This window comes from Lepidochelys kempii, chromosome 4 (assembly GCF_965140285.1).
Source record: "Lepidochelys kempii isolate rLepKem1 chromosome 4, rLepKem1.hap1, whole genome shotgun sequence".
NCBI lineage: Eukaryota > Metazoa > Chordata > Testudines > Cheloniidae > Lepidochelys > Lepidochelys kempii.
The window spans coordinates 89,656,939-89,677,205 of record NC_136383.1 but is presented as its reverse complement, the minus strand read 5'-3'; the positions used below and the strand labels follow the sequence as shown (position 1 = coordinate 89,677,205).

Below are 20,267 nucleotides of genomic sequence, written 5' to 3'. Positions count from 1 at the left end.
ATAACCACGTAGGGCAGCTTTAAGGCCTCTCTATGCTGATGCAGCAGTAAAATGGGGCTGAAGAGCATGGGACTTGAATTCTAAAATTTGAATCCCATCTGGGATGTTTATTCCCTCCCCACCCCATGATTAGTCACCATCTTTCTGCCTCAGTTTCTCTAGCTCTACTGTAAGGATAACACACAGACAACTGCACATGGCACTGTGATAATTAAGGTCTGTAAAGTGCACTTCAAATACTTTTGTATGTGCCACTGTTTTACATTCAGGTGTTTGTTTTCAAACTGAATTTAAAATCTGGAGGAGAAAGGGTTGTTGTTTATTTTATTCCTCCCCCGATGCTATTACTTGTCCTAAACTGAGAACAGCAAATTTAGCAGGTTTTCTGTAAACTTTGTAGCAATATATTATTAATGTTTATTTAAATGTGCCTAATGCCTCTGGCTGCCTCACACAATACAACAAATGAAATACAGCAGTTTTAGAAATAAGAATGACCGCATAATTACCAGAGTGAACACACAAAAAAAGAGGGGGAATCTATTAGTGTGACACCACTCTTGAAGAAACAGTAATTCACAATACCAAGTGCTCCCTTTCATCTTGGAACAAGCTCGAAGCTAAAAGCTTCCTGTGGTGCCTCCAGTGCATTTTGTCTTATCTGTGCCTGCCTCTTAGGCCAGGTCTGCTCCTAAAACGTAGGTTGACTTAGCTACACTATTTCATGGCCTGAGCAGAGGTGTAAGTGAGCCAGTACGGGGCCGCTATGGCGTACCGGTAAGAAGTGGCCGCCACTACTTTAATGTCGCTCCCCCACCCACCCCCACTGGCCGCTTTGCCAGTAGGCACCTTACTGGCAGAGCTGCTGATGAAGGGGCGGGAGAGGAGGGCAAAAGGGGCAGCTGCCCCAGGGCCCAGTGATTTAAAAGGGCCCGGAGCTCCAAGCCGCCACCACTACCACAGCCCCGCCCCTTCCACCCAAGGCCCCGCCCCTTCTGGGGGCCCAGAGCCAGGCCCCCGTACCGGTAAGTCTTTTATGTTACTTTCACCCCTGTCCCTGAGCGACATACTTATGTCGACTTAACCCCCACTCTAGATGCAGGAAGGTTGACAGAAGAATTCTTCCATCGACCTAGCTACCGCCTCCCGGAGAGGTGGATTAGCTACATCGGAAAACCCCTTCCATCAACGTAGGTGTAGCGCAGACATACCCTTAGACCATACACTCCTTGTGGCATGGATTATATGTACAGGCCCTGGTCAGCGCTAAGCACCTGATCAGCATTTAACTGTAGGTGACACAAATACTGATGCCTATAGTTAAGGTTTCCCAACATTTTCCATTATAAGATTGTGTTTGGCAAAGTTATAAACAGCTGTAAACTTCAAGCATTTGGGCTGAAATTTTCCATGCTAAATGTCTGCCTCAGATTGAATATTTTTGCAAAATTTAAGCCAAGATGATTCAGCCATGTCTCAGAATGAAGCTAGGGGAACATATGTTGTTTTAATGCATAAAATATGTATAAAATTATTACATCCGTTTTGTGGAGAAGCTCTAGTAGGCTCCGTGCAATGGAACAAGAATACCTACAATTCTGTTGTATGGTGCATCCTCTAGCCCAGGGCTTCAGGAGCTGAGCATGACTTTGTTGCCAGGAACAGAGCAGGGAGACTCTCTACTGTGCTCTCAATGCTCCTCCTGCTGGCACACAGGCAGCAAAGAATAAAAAGAGGAAGCAGCCAGATTGAAATGAAGAGGGGTTAAGAGGAATGGGATTTGGAGCTGTTTGGAGGCGGGGGAGAGTACTAGAATGAGGGGCTGAAGCAGGATGCAGTCTGGGATTGGGACAGGGACAGGGTGGTGGGGTGTGAGGGAAAGAGTCTGTAACCACTACCGCACATTCCCCTCAGAACCTGGAATAGAACCCATAGTCCCAACGTCTCTCTGCTGTCAGACCCACTGGCAAAATGTGTGTCTCATCTCCCTTTAGTGATTGGCCCACATAGAGGATGAAAACCTATACCTGCTATTAATTACTCTGTTAGCTCAAGAGCCAAGCTCTCTGTGGATCTAAAGGTTCTAACCCTGCTGATGAATCATGTGGAGTAAATATGGGTCTACATTATGGAAATTATGTTTTTTTCCAGTTTGCTTTTAAAAAAAAGATCTAAGAAATTACATACAAAAACTCTATTAAAATAAAGTTAAGGTTGCAAAGTCAAACACTCAAAAGTTGGGAAATGCTAGAATTAAGGTTACCCATGCGGTCTCATTCGGCTCCCTTGCATGTATGTATTATGATGCAGTCTTTAATTACAGGTTTCAGAGGAACAGCCGTGTTAGTCTGTATTCGCAAAAAGAAAAGGAGTACTTGTGGCACCTTAGAGACTAACCAATTTATTTGAGCATGAGCTTTCGTGAGCTACAGCTCACTTCATCAGATGTTTACCGTGGAAACTGCAGCAGACTTTATATACACACAGAAATCATGAAACAATACCTCCTCCCACCCCACTGTCCTGCTGGTAATAGCTTATCTAAAGTGATCAACAGGTGGGACATTTCCAGCACAAATCCAGGTTTTCTCACCCTCCACCCCCCCACACAAATTCACTCTCCTGCTGGTGCTAGCCCATCCAAAGTGACAACTCTTTACATAATCAAGTCGGGCTATTTCCTGCATAGATCAAGGTTTTCTCACATCCCCCCCACCCCCATACACACACAAACTCACTCTCCTGCTGGTAATAGCTCATCTAAACTGACCATTCTCCAGGTTTAAATCCAAGTTAAACCAGAACATCTGGGGGGGGGGGTAGGAAAAAACAAGAGGAAACAGGCTACCTTGCATAATGACTTAGCCACTCCCAGTCTCTATTTAAGCCTAAATTAATAGTATCCAATTTGCAAATGAATTCCAATTCAGCAGTTTCTCGCTGGAGTCTGGATTTGAAGTTTTTTTGTTTTAAGATAGCGACCTTCATGTCTGTGATTGCGTGACCAGAGAGATTGAAGTGTTCTCCGACTGGTTTATGAATGTTATAATTCTTGACATCTGATTTGTGTCCATTTATTCTTTTACGTAGAGACTGTCCAGTTTGACCAATGTACATGGCAGAGGGGCATTGCTGGCACATGATGGCATAGATCACATTGGTGGATGTGCAGGTGAACGAGCCTCTGATAGTGTGGCTGATGTTATTAGGCCCTGTGATGGTGTCCCCTGAATAGATATGTGGGCACAATTGGCAACGGGCTTTGTTGCAAGGATAAGTTCCTGGGTTAGTGGTTCTGTTGTGTGGTATGTGGTTGTTGGTGAGTATTTGCTTCAGGTTGCGGGGCTGTCTGTAGGCAAGGACTGGCCTGTCTCCCAAGACTTGTGAGAGTGTTGGGTCATCCTTTAGGATAGGTTGTAGATCCTTAATAATGCGTTGGAGGGGTTTTAGTTGGGGGCTGAAGGTGACGGCTAGTGGCGTTCTGTTATTTTCTTTGTTAGGCCTGTCCTGTAGTAGGTAACTTCTGGGAACTCTTCTGGCTCTATCAATCTGTTTCTTTACTTCTGCAGGTGGGTATTGTAGTTGTAAGAAAGCTTGACAGAGATCTTGTAGGTGTTTGTCTCTGTCTGAGGGGTTGGAGCAAATGCGGTTGTATCGCAGAGCTTGGCTGTAGACGATGGATCGTGTGGTGTGGTCAGGGTGAAAGCTGGAGGCATGCAGGTAGGAATAGCGGTCAGTAGGTTTACGGTATAGGGTGGTGTTTATGTGGCCATTGTTTATTAGCACTGTAGTGTCCAGGAAGTGGATCTCTTGTGTGGACTGGACCAGGCTGAGGTTGGTGGTGGGATGGCCACCAACCTCAGCCTGGTCCAGTCCACACAAGAGATCCACTTCCTGGACACTACAGTGCTAATAAACAATGGCCACATAAACACCACCCTATACCGTAAACCTACTGACTGCTATTCCTACCTGCATGCCTCCAGCTTTCACCCTGACCACACCACACGATCCATCGTCTACAGCCAAGCTCTGCGATACAACCGCATTTGCTCCAACCCCTCAGACAGAGACAAACACCTACAAGATCTCTGTCAAGCTTTCTTACAACTACAATACCCACCTGCAGAAGTAAAGAAACAGATTGATAGAGCCAGAAGAGTTCCCAGAAGTTACCTACTACAGGACAGGCCTAACAAAGAAAATAACAGAACGCCACTAGCCGTCACCTTCAGCCCCCAACTAAAACCCCTCCAACGCATTATTAAGGATCTACAACCTATCCTAAAGGATGACCCAACACTCTCACAAGTCTTGGGAGACAGGCCAGTCCTTGCCTACAGACAGCCCCGCAACCTGAAGCAAATACTCACCAACAACCACATACCACACAACAGAACCACTAACCCAGGAACTTATCCTTGCAACAAAGCCCGTTGCCAATTGTGCCCACATATCTATTCAGGGGACACCATCACAGGGCCTAATAACATCAGCCACACTATCAGAGGCTCGTTCACCTGCACATCCACCAATGTGATCTATGCCATCATGTGCCAGCAATGCCCCTCTGCCATGTACATTGGTCAAACTGGACAGTCTCTACGTAAAAGAATAAATGGACACAAATCAGATGTCAAGAATTATAACATTCATAAACCAGTCGGAGAACACTTCAATCTCTCTGGTCACGCAATCACAGACATGAAGGTCGCTATCTTAAAACAAAAAAACTTCAAATCCAGACTCCAGCGAGAAACTGCTGAATTGGAATTCATTTGCAAATTGGATACTATTAATTTAGGCTTAAATAGAGACTTGGAGTGGCTAAGTCATTATGCAAGGTAGCCTGTTTCCTCTTGTTTTTTCCTACCCCCCCCCCCCCCAGATGTTCTGGTTTAACTTGGATTTAAACCTGGAGAATGGTCAGTTTAGATGAGCTATTACCAGCAGGAGAGTGAGTTTGTGTGTGTATGGGGGTGGGGGGGATGTGAGAAAACCTTGATCTATGCAGGAAATAGCCCGACTTGATTATGTAAAGAGTTGTCACTTTGGATGGGCTAGCACCAGCAGGAGAGTGAATTTGTGTGGGGGGGTGGAGGGTGAGAAAACCTGGATTTGTGCTGGAAATGTCCCACCTGTTGATCACTTTAGATAAGCTATTACCAGCAGGACAGTGGGGTGGGAGGAGGTATTGTTTCATGATTTCTGTGTGTATATAAAGTCTGCTGCAGTTTCCACGGTAAACATCTGATGAAGTGAGCTGTAGCTCACGAAAGCTCATGCTCAAATAAATTGGTTAGTCTCTAAGGTTCCACAAGTACTCCTTTTCTTTAATTACAGGATCACATACTGTCCTAGGCATCTCTAGCTGGGCACTTAATATTAGTGGACAATTTTGACATTAATACTACTGTGAAGAGCACCACTGAAAAGCCCTTGAGGAAATGAATAATTCTGCCTTCAGAGAAGGGTTTGAATAGTGTGCAGTAAATAAGGCTCAGGGCCACACATTGAAAAATGAGGATAAAACAAAATATTGAAAAGCTGCCCATTAAGTGAGCTCCACCCATCCTGTGCGCTGAAAGAGGCAGGGTCCTGTGGAAAAATAGTATGTGACCATGTAATTGAAGACTGTATTATAATACATATGCAGACAATGGGGCCAAATAAAGTGTGCACGAGCAACCTGAATTTTGTCCTAACTTTGCATGCTTGACTTTAAAGCCTTAACGTTCTTTTAATTTTTTTGGTATGTAATAAATAATATAGGCCCATTCACCCTCTCCTCATGGTAAAACCCATAGGAATTGATAGTGAAAAGAAAATCTCTGCAAAGATCCCTTTGCTAAGGTCCCACCACATCATCTGGTTGGGGAGAGATTCTCCCTAACCACAGAAAAGACTGGGGGGCATGGAGGCTCAGTAGAAGAGGCTATACTATACACCCTCAGGCTGTTTTTTTTTTTATTAACTTCAGCAGGTCTTTGAGGGTGGTGGGATGATTTACATTACATTACCACTCAACCCCACACTGCCCACTTTTACTGCCTCAGTGCACACGCAGAACCACATAGAGAGCGACCACAGGCTCTGAGAGGAGGGTAGGGGGACAGCACTGCAGAGGTAGCTTAGAGAACCAAGGGCTCCAGAGGTGGAGGGTCCCTCCAGCCGTAGGTCTCAGAGGCACATGCTCAGCTAAGGCGTTTGCCTTCTTTTAAAAACTCTTTCAGGCTAGTTTCTCTCTCATCTCTGAGAGATATCAAAGTGTCTACAGAAACACCCCTGTGGCACCCCTTTGTGACCTTTCAGTTCGTCAAAAGGGAGCTTTCTATTCAAGCAGGCCTCCAACCCCATTAGCTTTACCTGTTTTCATTCTGCCATCTCTGCTGATGACTCCTCCGGGTTCAACGCTTATCACGTAGATAGGCAAATCCCATTCCATGTGAGATGCTCCGCCTGCCACAGTCATTCCCAGTGACTCTGTGTGATCCTTCCGGACAGACACCACCTTCTCATGGCAGGTGACAGCGTGAAGGGTGTTCTGTGGAGGCCAAATATCAAGGATAAATGCAGTGTACACATACAGCTTTCTGATAGCTTCATCACTTGCAGTAATCAAACGGGAATTAATATGCAGTCATATGATGACTACTCAGAGGATCTCAAAGCATTTTACAACCCCTGAGCCGCACAACACTTGTGTGGACAGTAAATATGCCTATCCTACTGCTTGGGATTCTGCAGGGTCACAGCTATGACCAAAGCACTCCAAACTGGGATGAGTAAGTCAATCACTAAATCCATATTTGGGATTCAGTACTGCTCCCATTAAAGTCAGTGATGGTTTTGTCATTTACCTTAATGAGAGCAGAATCAGGGCACCTGGACACAAATAAAGTGGCCTGAGTTTTCAGTTAGAAAGCAACCAGAGATTATACACTAGTAAAAAGTTTGGGTGTTCAGCACCTCTGAAAATCAGGCCACTTATTTAGGTGCCTAGATTTAGATTCAGATGCTTAACTTTAGGCATCCAAATTTGAAAACTTTGTCATACATATTTAACAAAGAAGAAACAATATATGGACTATAAGGAACAAACCTATAGGAGATGGACTATATGACATAATAATTCTTTTCCATCTCTGGCTCTATGAAAATCTCCAGGAGAAACTGGCTAGAAGGATGTGTATTCAACTAGGGAGAATAACAAGGACTTTTATAGAATAAGTGCCAAGGGTCTCTGGGGTGATTCATTTATTGCTGATTTTAAAAGGTTGCTTCTGTGTGATGGCCATATCCAAACTATGAGGAGATTCATCTTTTTTCTCCCAATAGGAAAAGCTAGCCCCTTTGTTAGTCAAGAGTGCTCAGTTTGTTTATACTTTGTGAATAAGGGTCAGACAAATCAACACACACCATCAGATACTGAAGAATCAAAAGGTAACTTAGGTTCTAAAACGTAATACTGGCAGGGAGAGCCTTTCTAATATTCAGATCCAGTTCCCGCCTCAGCTTGTGACCTGAATGTGTGAGTGTTTTTTTCCAAAGCACCCCAATCCCTACCAAATAATTTATAAAATGGATGGGGATTTTTCTCCAAAAAATCTGGATTTAAACTTTACTGAATAACTTTAATTTCCCTAATTAATTCATCTGCTATGTTCCTGCAATTACTTTCTGAATATTCCAGCCTCTAGAGCAGAACTAGGGTGACCAGATGTCCCGATTTTATAGGGACAGTCCCAATTATTGGCTCTCTCTCTCTCTTATATAGGCTCCTATCACCCCAACCCCGTCCCAATTTTTCACACCTGCTGTCTGGTTACCCTAAGAAGAACTGGCACACTACTTTCAAGTTTCAATACAGAAATATAATACATGTGCTGCAGGGCTAACTATTCTTTATGACACGTTAAAAAAGATCTCATCATTCAGGAGTGTGACATCACATCTGTGATATGCAAAAAGATGGATCAGTCTCATTCAGGGCTGTAATAATCCCATCCCTGAAATCTCAGATTCAACCACGAAATCCTATTTCAAGTTCTGAGTCAATGGCATAGAGAGAAGAACAATCAAATGTCTGGCTCTTCTGGCAATGGCTAGAGTAAACTTCAAGGAAAGACAGAAGTGGGAAAGTAGGAAAAGGGAACAATTGCACTGGGAAATCTGCTGATGAATGATTAGTGGGCTTGAGTATGTATATGTTTATAGCATTTTATTTTTAAAGACATATTTAGAATGATGAGACTATAATTCCATCTCAAGAGTTCTGCGATTAAACACACAAGCTGCATTTATCAGCTGCCCATCTAGCAAAGGACTTCTAGACACTTCAGAAAATAAGCAGAATATATCAAAACGCTGACATTCCATAACACTTCAGATAATAAAGTCACTAAACTCCATCTAAATGGGTTCCTTCTTATGTCGTAGGGATAGGAATTGCAAAGGTAGCACTGTTATGGATGCTGCATACCACGTAACCCCTGGCCTGAGATGGAACACAGAGAGTCAGAACCTCTGTAAGACGACTTGATAATGTGGTTCGAGAGCAACTGAACACTTCCAAAGGCTCTACAACACAGCTGTGTGAAATCATCCACATTTTCCCCACAAGGATTTTCACAAAAAATGTTCATTGTTCTATTTCGGGTAGTTTCATTCGTGCAAAATGTTGTCTTATTTTTTCAAAATTAATATTTTACATGAATGTGTAAAATTGTTATAACTCCACCTTTGCTCAAAAATAAACCCAATTTTGCTTTGCTTTACCCATGTACATGCAAAAAATTGCCCCTTTCACTTTGAGAATGGGTTGATTTAACTGAGATTATCCCTTTTTGGGGGTAGGGGAGGAGAGGAATGCTAATTTTCCAAAAAAGGGCAGGGTTTTGATTTTGCAACAACGTCTCAAAATGATACGCTCTGGATTCAGGGCATGCTTGTTAGCTATTCTGCGTCCACTCTGTCTCAGATATCAAGAGAGTGACTGAGAAACAGAGGCTGTCTCTGCCATATTTCTGAGGAACCAGCACAGACACGGTCTGCATTTTAGAGGTATGTTGAGAAACAAATTGGCGTAGGTTACTTCTCAATGGAAAATGACGGAAGAGCTGCTTTACTGCGTGCGTACACACATGTACGCGCAATCCAACAGTCAGCTTCCCTTTAAAACATAGGGGGCTGCAAGGAATCTTCAAAGTGCTCAGAGAGAAGCACTGTGAATTCTCAAAGGAGGGGAAGAGGGTGATCAAAGGGAAGTTAAAGCCTTCTTAACAGACACAGGGAGCGCTCTCTTGGAGGTATTGCTGCTAATGAGTTACCCAGTTAAAAGGCAATGTTTATTAATGAATGCATTTCAATACATTCTCTTCTAAACAACTACCCTTCTCCATCATTGTGAAATGACCTTGGAGGCCATGACGGGGAAAACACACAGCTTGTCCCCTTTTCTTAAGTTTACTGTAAAATAAATATTTACAGCAAATTATCACAACCTCAAAGTCATGACGCGTGGCTCACAGGCAACGGACACAGCTGTAGCTGCTTGGAAAATATATATTACCTGCAGGCTAACCCACTCACACAGCTACAGAACGTTATGTGCGTGAGCAGCAAGAGCAATGGCTCCGTCTTTAAGGACTGGACAACTTGTTATAAACAATCAATAGGAGTAGAAGAAATAGTTACAATTAAAACCAGTGCTATTTTAGTGTCTCATACTGCAACTGCATTGAAGTCAATGGCAAAACTCCCAATGACTTCAAAGGAGCAGAATCTGGCTCTATTTATATATTACAAATCCTGTTTAACAGATCCCTCTGTAGTACAGGAGTGTTTCTGACATCTTTTCTATTCAAGATCAGGCAGCATCAGCAGCAACTCGGGCTTTACATTGCCTTGCTCCTCAGACATGGGAGGATCTCTTACTAAGAACCCTGTCCATGACCAATCATACACCACACTGTATGCAAAATACACTCCCAATACGCACCAAAGAGGATGTATTCAATACAGATTGTGTTGCTACTTCATCACTGCTCTGCTGCCTGTCCTTCTGTTTACCATTGGCATCTGCTTAAAAGAAAGCTTCTTTTCTGCTCTTTACAGATGGAGGCAGGATGTCATGAGGGCAGTGACTTGGCCAAAAGGGATTCCTGAGTCATTATACAATAACAAATAATACTGGAGTCTGCAGTTTATTCTTGGCACTGAATACATTGGAGACTTGAAGGCAAAACCCAGCACACATTTACATCCGTGCTATATAGTTAACCAGGACAAAACTGGCTCTCTCAGAGAGTTAAAAGAGGGATCAGTGATGTTAACAAAAATCCACCTCTCCCAAGGATGAATTATCCACCCCATAAACTTCACATTAATAACACCAGGTTACATTAATTAGCAATTTCTCTATTAGCCACATTTAATTTAACAATCCCCACTGACAAAGCCAGGTGTAAGATTCACCAAGCCACACATCCAAAGGAAATTGCTTTGACTTGAAAGCATGGCCAAGAAGATGTCCATTAGATCTAAGCAAGAGCACATACCGCATTACAAGATTCTGGGCTGGCACGCTTAATCCCTGCATTAAGGTCTGATTTTAAAAAATATTTAAGCCCACATGGCCTGCAAAGCCTAATTTTAAAGAGAGTGAAGTATGAAAGAATATCATGAAAAAAATACAGGGTATGTACTGAGAAATATCTGGTAAATACTGAGACAAATCCAGACCAATACTCACATGTTCCTGACAAAAGGCAAACAACACTACCACAGCGAGTTACAGACAGTGCACCACAGCAAAACTCTGTGGGGCCTGCACATAATCAGTCCCGCTGGCTGTATGAGCTCCTCTGGAGTTCTTCAGACTATTGAATCATAGGTGCCACATTGGAAAAGCAAAGACTAGATTCTAGCTAACCAGCAGGAGTGCACCACAGCACCAGTGTTGTGGGGAAAAGGGGAACAGAACCACCTCCCTCCTTGTGCACCCTTTCAGAAAGAATAAGGCTGTTTGTATACCCTCAGCTAAATGGTGCCAGGGGCATGTGTATGACTGAGGGTATGTCTACATGGTGGGTGATGTGCACTACCAGGGTGTGATTTCTAAAGAACACTAACATATTGCGCAATAATTGGTCCAGGTAGACCCTGCTGGTGCACCCTAGATTCACAGATTTCAGGACCAGAGGGGAACATTGTGATCGTCTAGTCTGACCTCCTGTATTGCACACGCCATAGACCTTCCCCAAAATAATTCCTAGAACAGATCTACTAGAAAAATATCCAATCTTGATTTAAAAATTCTCAGTGATGGAGAATCCACCACGACCCTTGGTACATTGTTCCTTGGTCAGTTACACTCACTGTCAAAAATCAGAGGAGACTTGAAGGCCTAAAGGCTCAGGATCTCCTTTTGCAGGGGCAGGGAGGGGATGTGTGAAAGGGAAAGGCAGCTATGCAGCCTGCTCTCTCCAATCTTGATTTAACCACCCCAGAGCTCATCTGTCTTGGGGTGAAAAGGCCACAGAGGAGAGGAGTCAGGGATTAGGGGCTCCAGATAGCATGTTCCCCTTTCTACACAGCCAAAAGAGACATTTGTCAAGAGAGGGAGATTTGTTTCTGAGAAAAATCTCCATCTTCACTGTGCCCTCCACTGGAGGGGTCACAGACTGCTGCCACTGGCCAGAAGCAGCACAGCCACTAAGCCAGCTGTGCTGTCACTGATGGGCCAGGAGACCCAGAGAGGCACAGACGCACACCCCAGCCACCTGTTGGGGGATTCTTGCAGTGGATCAGGAATTCCCTTATCTCCATATCCTATGCAACAAAATAAGGCCCCACCAGCTCCACGTAGGGTGCTGCAATGCCAACACAACTCCCTAAATCTCACAAGTCAATGCAGTTCCCCAAATCAACTTATAATTAATCAAGAATTCCTTTCCTGCACCTCTTTATACAGGAAGAGAAGAAAGGGGCCCAAAGTTGGGTATGGAATAGAATTAATGTACTGAATTCCCCTGTACCATACCCACAGACTAGTAACACAAATATATTAGATATAGCAGACGCTCAGGCAGTCACTGGAAATCATGTGATAGTGTCATGAGTTAATTGCTATCCCACTCAGAGATCTCCCTAAGAATCATGAAAGCATTATTTCATTGGGAAGTAACGACTTGCAGATGCAGCATCAGCTAGGATTGTCTTGTGACAGGATGGCAGCAGCCTAGTGTCGTCTCTGCTGTTCTGGACAGCAGACGTGGGTCTGTTCTTACAGCATGAGGGAGGAGTTATGTCTGTGAACGGCATGCAAGGGTACAGGTAAGATGGAATATGCTGCAGGAAATACCATTTCCTAAGGGGCTGAATGAACATAATTGATAAAAGGAGGAAAACAACAAAGGGATGTTTATAAACATTTTTAAAATATGGGCCCATCCTTTTCTCCCCGCTGGCAGCTGCGTTCAGGAGCTGACAGCTGGCAGTGCAGTCTAAGAGGCATGTGGTCCTTTAAGGTCACAGTTGCCTGCTTCTCAGTCAGGACTGATTTTAAATGAGCCCTGCTGCTTTTTAAAGCCCCTAGTGACACGGTCCTGTCTATATTCAGAACTCTCTCTTTGCTGGATAGCCGTGCTGTGGCACCAATCTCCTTTTAGGGATTCCACCCTTCTGTTGTGTATGTAGCTAGGACTCTGCTTTCTGTGTACTGGCTTCCAGGTGAAGGATACGCTGAATGACGCACACACTGCTGTCAGCTTTGTGGAAACTGTATGCTTGTTCTTTGTCATTTTCCTTAATTTAATAATACCTAGTCCTTACATAGGGCTTTTCTTCCATAGATCTCAAAGCACTTTACAAAGGAGGTCAGTAGCAGTATCATCATCCCCGTTTTCATAGATTCCTAGATTCTAAAGCCAGAAGAGACCATTGTGATCATCTCCTCTGACCTCCTGTATAGCACAGACCATAGAACTTCCCCAAAATCATTCCTAGGGCAGATCTTTTAGAAAACCATCCAATCTTGATTTAAAAATTGTCTGTGCTAGAGACTCCACCATGACCCTTGGTAAATTGTTCCAATGGTTAAGTACACACACTGTTAAACATTCACACCTTATTTCCAGTCTGACTTTGTCTAGCTTCATCTTCCAGCCATTGGATGGTGTTGTACCTTTATCTGCTAGACTGAAGAGCCCATTATTAAATATTTGTTCCCTACATACATCCTTATAGACTGTGATCAAGTCACCCCTTAATCTTCTCTTTGTTAAGATAAATAGATTAAGCTCTTTAGTCTAACACTATAAAGGCAAAATTTCTAATAGTTTATTCATTTTTGTGGCTCTTCTCTGAACTCTCTCCAATCAACATCCTTCTGGAATTGTGGGCACCAGAACTGGACACAGGATTCCAGCAGTGGTTGCACCAGTACCAATTATAGAGGTAAAATTACCTCTCTACTCCTACTCGAGATTCCCCTTCTGATGCACCCCAGGATCACATTAGCTCTTTTGGCCACAGTGTTGCATTGGCAGCTCATGTTCAGCTGATTATCCATCATGACGCCTCAATCTTTTTCAGCCATTGCTTTCCATGATAGAGTCCCCCATCCTGTAAGTATGCCTTACATTCTTTGTTTCCAGATGTATATATTTTTATTTTACTGTATTAAAATGCATATTGTTTGCCAGCACACAATTTACTAAAAAGTGAATGATCGAGTAACAGTCACAGTAATCAACACCCAGATGTGGGAATATGACACCCAGTCTATGCAAGCTTCTTGCCTTCATGCTTTGCTCCAGATGGAGTAAGTGCAGATAAGCCTCTTATTTTTGTTAGAATGCATTGCATTTTGCTGGCTCAGGTTGGGAGGCAGGTTTGTGTACAATATAGTATGTGTGTATAAAATTTTGGTCTCATTATTATCCTTCAGCTTCCTCTCTCCCAATCCTTCCAAACTGAGTCAAGACAGAAGCACTTCCTAGTGTATAAATAAAGATGATTTCTGTTCTTACATTTATACCGCAGAATAAGATGTGCTTCTCCTGCTGATAGGGTCTGGAGACAACAAAACCTTCTGTTTCCCACAGAAAGAACAGTAAATATAAGATAGATCCAGGCCTCACCTTGTTAGGATAGTTTCCTTCCGATGGGCAAGGCTGAGGACTGCCGTTGTAATTCCACTCAGCCTCCTGCAAGATGTCAGGGGTCTGCTGTCTGGTCTGCCGTGACACAATAAAGTGAACCCGCTTCTCACTGGCCTACATGACGAGACACAGATGTAAATCCGTCTGTTATGCAGCTACAAAGCCAATCTTTTCAGCACTAGAAATTCACAAAGTCCAGGTCTTAGTTAAGCTTGCTGTTATTTTCATTTTCTTTTGAGATGATATTTTGGGTTGCAGATTTTGGTTAATTGAAGGGCAATTCTTTTCTTTGCCTCTACCCTTATTATCAGCTTGCTACAGGAGGAAATAATAATGTAAGTTCAGCTCAGTACAACACAGACTGCAAAACTGAAGTTAATCCTCTAAAACCCTATTTTCATGCATTCAAAATTTCCCCTGAATTAACAATCCTCTCGCTTGATAGTGCTGCTCAGTTCTTGCTTTTAGACATTTATTCTATTCACTTGTGTACATTAGCACAGCTAACTAGTGTCTCATGGTTACATCACATGTGTAAAACTAGGTCTACTACTGTTTGATGGAACAGTGAAAGCAATGCTGCTTATCTCCGAATGATGGAAATGCTCACACTGAGGGGGGCTAGTGGCAGAATTTTGCACGCTGCTAACATGACAAATGTAGTTTTACTTAGAGAAGGGGCCATGCTACTATTCTGAACAATATAATCTTAACAGACTAGTGTAACGGGAAGGAGGCAGCATGGATCAAACACAGGACTGGGAGCCAGGTACTCCAAAATTCAAATCCCGACACTACTACTTGCTCAGGTAGACCTCAGAAAGTCATGAAACTTTTTAGTCTGTCTACTTTTTCCAACTGCAAATGGAGATCATAAAGACTGTGTCCCACAGATGTGGTGTGAGGATTCACTGATTTGTACATCGCTTTGAAGTTGCAAGATGCTACACTAGTTTAATTATTATAACTGTAAAGTCTCAGTGCAGTTGGATCAGTACTCGAGAGGCCAGTCCTACCTCCAGGAGTAGACAGCCAAATTCTGCTCTCAGTTAGACTGACTCCCTGAAGTCAACAGTGTTGTACTGGTAGAACTGAGAATAGAATTTAGTTGAGTAAATCCAATACGTGGTACTTTCCTAACATAAAAACAAACCAATACAAGAAAGAAAAATGTATGGTTAGCTTCAGTGGTTTAGAGATGTGCTGCTATATGGGAATATTCAAAGTTAATTTTCAGATACATAATATCTTGCTTTTCAGGCTGAAGTTGCTGGAAAGGTTGCAGATACAAAAAGCTCAGTTGGCAGTACTTAATTTTTGCCAGGTCTTGCCTCTGGGCTTGGCAGGTCATAGTCCCGGCACTTCTGGGCTTGCTGCATCAGTTATGAATGTAAAACTTGCTTGAGCCCTGGCACCTCTTTCATTACAATTTAAGCACTGGTTCTTGGGGACAAGGAGAGCCGCTAATGGCCTCCCGAGGGAGACTTGTTCTCTTGGGTTCAGGCTATTACTGTAATGTAGAGCCTCCCTGAAAGAGTTTAAAGGGGATAAAACATCACAGAGCTTCAGAAGCCTAAGGTGTTGGTCTAGGTTGGAACAGGCTCCAAGGAGAGAGAAGTGTGGAAAGGCATTTAAAAGAAGATGTAAACGAAACCTGGAATTCAACCCTACTCTCTCAAAAAGTCAACTCTCTCAATGACTTCAATGGCAGCTAGATTAGGTCCCTGAGTTTTATATTCTACAGTTAAACTTTTCCTCACTAGAGTCTGGTTCAAAGTTCTTTGCTGTGATTTCAAAAAATGTTTTGATGGGTTTTAAACTAATAATGAAAATAACCAATATTTGCAGTCTGAATTCCTCATACTGGGCTAGTTACTACTTCCAATGACATCAAAACAAGTTAGAAACATGCATTTCCCTATAAGCTATGGTATATTAACACCTTGAATCTGAATCCACATGATACCTGAGACTGGAATCTTGTGTGTTGGTAGAAAAAAAACACAGCAATCCCTAATCTGTGAAGATGTTTAAAACCTGGAAGCACAACACAAGACTAAATGACCCAATGGTGTAAAACCCCTTAACATGCAATTCTACTGTAAAAGAAACATTTTACAACTTCAGTTTAAAACTGTTCTCTCCCCACGTGGCTTGTCTCAAAATTGATTATTTACAAGGTAGCTCTAAATTTGATTAATTCCTTGTAGAATGACTAGCAAAAGTTCAACAAGAGCATCTGTAGCAAATGTCCCATTTGTCTCTAGGTCAGTCTAGTTGGGTCATTTCTCATAAATTCAGAGAATATTACGAAGTTATCAAAACACATCAGCTTCCAAGTCTACATTCTTCCATGTAAAAACCCAGTAAAATTTTTGCTGATTAGTATATTAATTGTTGTTTCAACTGGTCTCTCTCTGCTCTGCTAGTTGTTTTGCTCCAATTCCTCCATAGCTATTCATGACCAGAAAAGAAATAAAGATACATACACTTGCTTTTAGCTTTGTTTCAGTACTGAACACAAACTGTAGCTTAAAGAGCCTACCAGAGTCAGATCCTCTGCTAAGACCAAAATGCACACGCAAAAAAGGGTCAGTGTGTCTTAAAACTCTCTTTTACACTAGCCTCATTCTGGAACTGCTCTGTGCAGACTATTCCCCTACACTGTGCTACGGGAGCCGGAGGGCTCCTCTAATTACACTGCTCTGCAATGGTCACCATTATTATTGTTATATGGCATCACCCGGATACCTCAGTTGAGATGGGGCTACACTGGGGCACTGGGCCAACCCACAGTAAGGGACATCCTCATCCCAAAGAGTTTACAGGCTAAACAGACAATGGCCAAAAACTCCATGGGCTGTTCTGTGCTTCTCAGAGGATTCTGTCTTTTCCTCTTTCCCGTCAGCTACATTAGCAGCAGGGAGAGTAAGTGGTACCCACACTTTAGCTTTGGTTCTGGGCCACTGCCAGATCCCCTCCAGTTCAGTGAAACTGGCTTTACAGCCAAATTATATGTTGGGTCAGTGCAGAATAGACACCCTGCACTGGAGGAACTAGCCCAAAAGTCTTGACAAAAAGGTAACATAAGAACATAAGAATGGCCATACTGGGTCAGACCAAAGGTCCATCCAGCCCAGTATCCTGTCTGCTGACCGCGGCCAATGCCAGGTGACCCAGCGGGAGTGAACCTAACAGGTAATGATCAAGTGATCTCTCTCCTGCCATCCAGCTCCTCCCGCTGACAAACAGAAGCTAGGGACACCATTCCTTACCCATCCTGGCTAATAGCCATTAATGGACTTAATCTCCATGAATTTATCCAGTTCTCTTTTAAACCCTGTTATAGTCCTAGCCTTCACAAACTCCTCAGGCAAGGAGTGCTACAGGTTGACTGTGTGAAGAAGAACTTCCTTTTATTTGTTTTAAACCTGCTGCCCATTAATTTCATTTGGTGGCCCCTACTTCTTATAATATGGGAACAAGTAAATAACTTTTCCTTATTCACTTTCTCCACACCACTCATGATTTCATATACCTCTATCATATCCCCCCTTAGTCTCTTCTTTTCCAAGATGAAAAGTCCTAGCCTCTTTAATCTCTCCTCATATGGGACTTGTTCCAAACGCCTAATCATTTTAGTTGCCCTTCTCTGAACCTTTTCAAATGCCAGTATATCTTTTTTGAGATGAGGAGACCACATCTGTATGCAGTATTCAGGATGCGGGCATACCATGGATTTATATAAGGGCAATGAGATATTCTCCATCTTATTATCTATCCCTTTTTTAATGATTCCTAACATCCTGTTTGCTTTTTTGACTGATGCTGCACACTGCGTGAACGTCTTCAGAGGACTATCCATGATGGCTCCAAGATCTCTTTCCTGATTAGTTGTAGCTAACCCCATTATATTGTATGTATAGTTGGGGTTATTTTTTCCAATGTGCATTACTTTACATTTATCCACATTACTTTTCATTTGCCATTTTGTTGCCCAATCACTTAGTTTTGTGAGATCTTTTTGAAGTTCTTCACAGTCTGCTTTGGTCTTAACTATCTTAAGCAGTTTAGTATCGTCTGCAAACTTTGCCACCTCACTGTTTACCGCTTTCTCCAGATCATTTATGAATAACTGAATAGGATTGGTCCTTGGACTGATCCTTGGGGAACGCCACTAGTTACCCCTCTCCATTTTGAAAATTTACCATTTATTCCTACCTTTTGTTCCCTATCTTTTAACCAGTTCTCAATCCATGAAAGGATCTTCCCTCTTATCCCATGACAACTTAATTTACGTAAGAGCCTTTGGTGAGGGACCTTGTCAAAGGCTTTCTGGAAATCTAAGTACACTATGTCCAATGGATCCCCCTTGTCTACATGTTTGTTGACCCAGTCAAAGAACTCTAATAGATTAGTAAGACATGATTTCCCTTTACAGAAACCTTGTTGACTTTTGCCCAACAATTTATGTTCTTCTATGTATCTGACAATTTTATTCTTAACTATTGTTTCAACTAATTTGCCCGGTACTGACATTAGACTTACCAGTCTGTAATTGCCAGGATCACCTCTAGAGCCCTTTTTAAATATTGGCGTTACATTAGCTATCTTCCAGTCATTGGTACAGAAGCTGATTTAAAGGACAGGTTACAAACCATAGTTAATAGTTCCGCAATTTCACATTTGAGTTCTTTCAGAACTCTTGGGTGAATGCCATCTGGTCCCAGTGACTTGTTACTGTTAAGTTTATCAATTATTTCCAAAACCTCCTCTAATGACACTTCAATCTGTGACAATTCCTCAGATTTGTCACCTACAAAAGATGGCTCAGGTTTGGGAATCTCCCTAATATCCTCAGCCTTCAGTGAAGACTGAAGAAAAGAATTCATTTAGCTTCTCTTCAATGAATTTATCGTCTTTAAGTGCTCCTTTTGTATCTCGATCGGGCAGGGGCCCCACTGGTTGTTTAGCAGGCTTCCTGTTTCTGATGTACTTAAAAACATTTTGTTATTACCTTTTGAGTTTTTGGCTAGCTGTTCAGACTCCTTTTTGGCTTTTCTTATTACATGTTTACTCTTAATATGGCAGTGTTTATGCTCCTTTCTATTTACCTCACTAGGATTTGACTTCTGCTTTTTAAAGATGCCTTTTTATCTCTACTGCTTCTTTTACATGGTTGTTAAGCCACGGTGGCTCTTTTTTAGTTCTTTTACTGTGTTTTTTAATTTGGGGTATACATTTAAGTTGAGCCTCTATTACGGTGTCTTTGAAAAGTGTCCACGCAGCTTGCAGGGATTTCACTCTAGCCACTGTACCTTTTAATTTCTGTTTAACTAACCTCCTCATTTTTGTATAGTTCCCCGTTTTGCTTATAATTTAGGTCTAAAGGAGAATAATCCACCAGATCACCTCTATGGGTAAAGTTCATTTCTCCATAACAAAGTGGTGAGCTCTATTGTACTCATTTAAAAAATTCTTCTTGCTTTGGTTAGACACTCATTCCTTCATATCAGAAAAATTGTATTATATGGCAATATCTAGTGTGAAAAAATACACAGAGGAAGAGAAAGGAGATAAACAATGTGTTGTTGTTCCTATGTTTCCTGAACCGGCACTGACATCTATACAGGCTGAGGCCTGATTTTCTACTCCCTTGCACAATTTGTTCTCATTTGAACCTGTGCAAAGTGGGTCTAGAATGTTACCATCCAGATTTGGTAGCTCTTTACCCTTAATTTGCACTCCCTTTGCACAGGTGTAAATGACTGCACAAGCCCAAGAAACTGTGGAGAATTAGCTCCTGGGGGTGTGGCTGAGGAGAACATTTAGCCACTGGATAAGGATTTGCCTTTTAAGTGAATAGCCTATCAAGTGAGACGTTGGTATGAAAACAAGTGATTGGATGGCAGATGCAAAAATCAACAAGATTTCACTGTTTTTCATCTGAGGATTTGGGGAGCATAATTCCATGACTTTGCTGCATCATTCTGGGGTCCCTGCTTATAATTTAGGTCTAAAGTGTGATATCTGACCCATCCTCACCATAGGTGATGGGGCAAATGTCCAAAATCCAAATTTTGTGATTAATGCACATCCCTA

At 42.4% G+C, this 20,267-nt stretch overlaps 1 protein-coding gene across 3 annotated transcripts in view; it reads right to left on the bottom strand.

The window, feature by feature from the left end:
• LNX1 (ligand of numb-protein X 1) overlaps positions 1-20,267 on the bottom strand; it is a 128,050-nt gene that overhangs the window by 11,230 nt on the left and 96,553 nt on the right. For all 3 annotated transcript variants that reach the window (XM_078852532.1, XM_073342029.2, XM_073342030.2), the window contains exons 7-8: positions 14,145-14,279; positions 6,367-6,544 (exon numbers count right to left, since the gene is read on the bottom strand). In XM_078852532.1, coding sequence (XP_078708658.1) covers positions 6,367-6,544; positions 14,145-14,279 — 313 coding nt within the window. The remainder of the gene's footprint in view (positions 1-6,366; positions 6,545-14,144; positions 14,280-20,267) is intronic.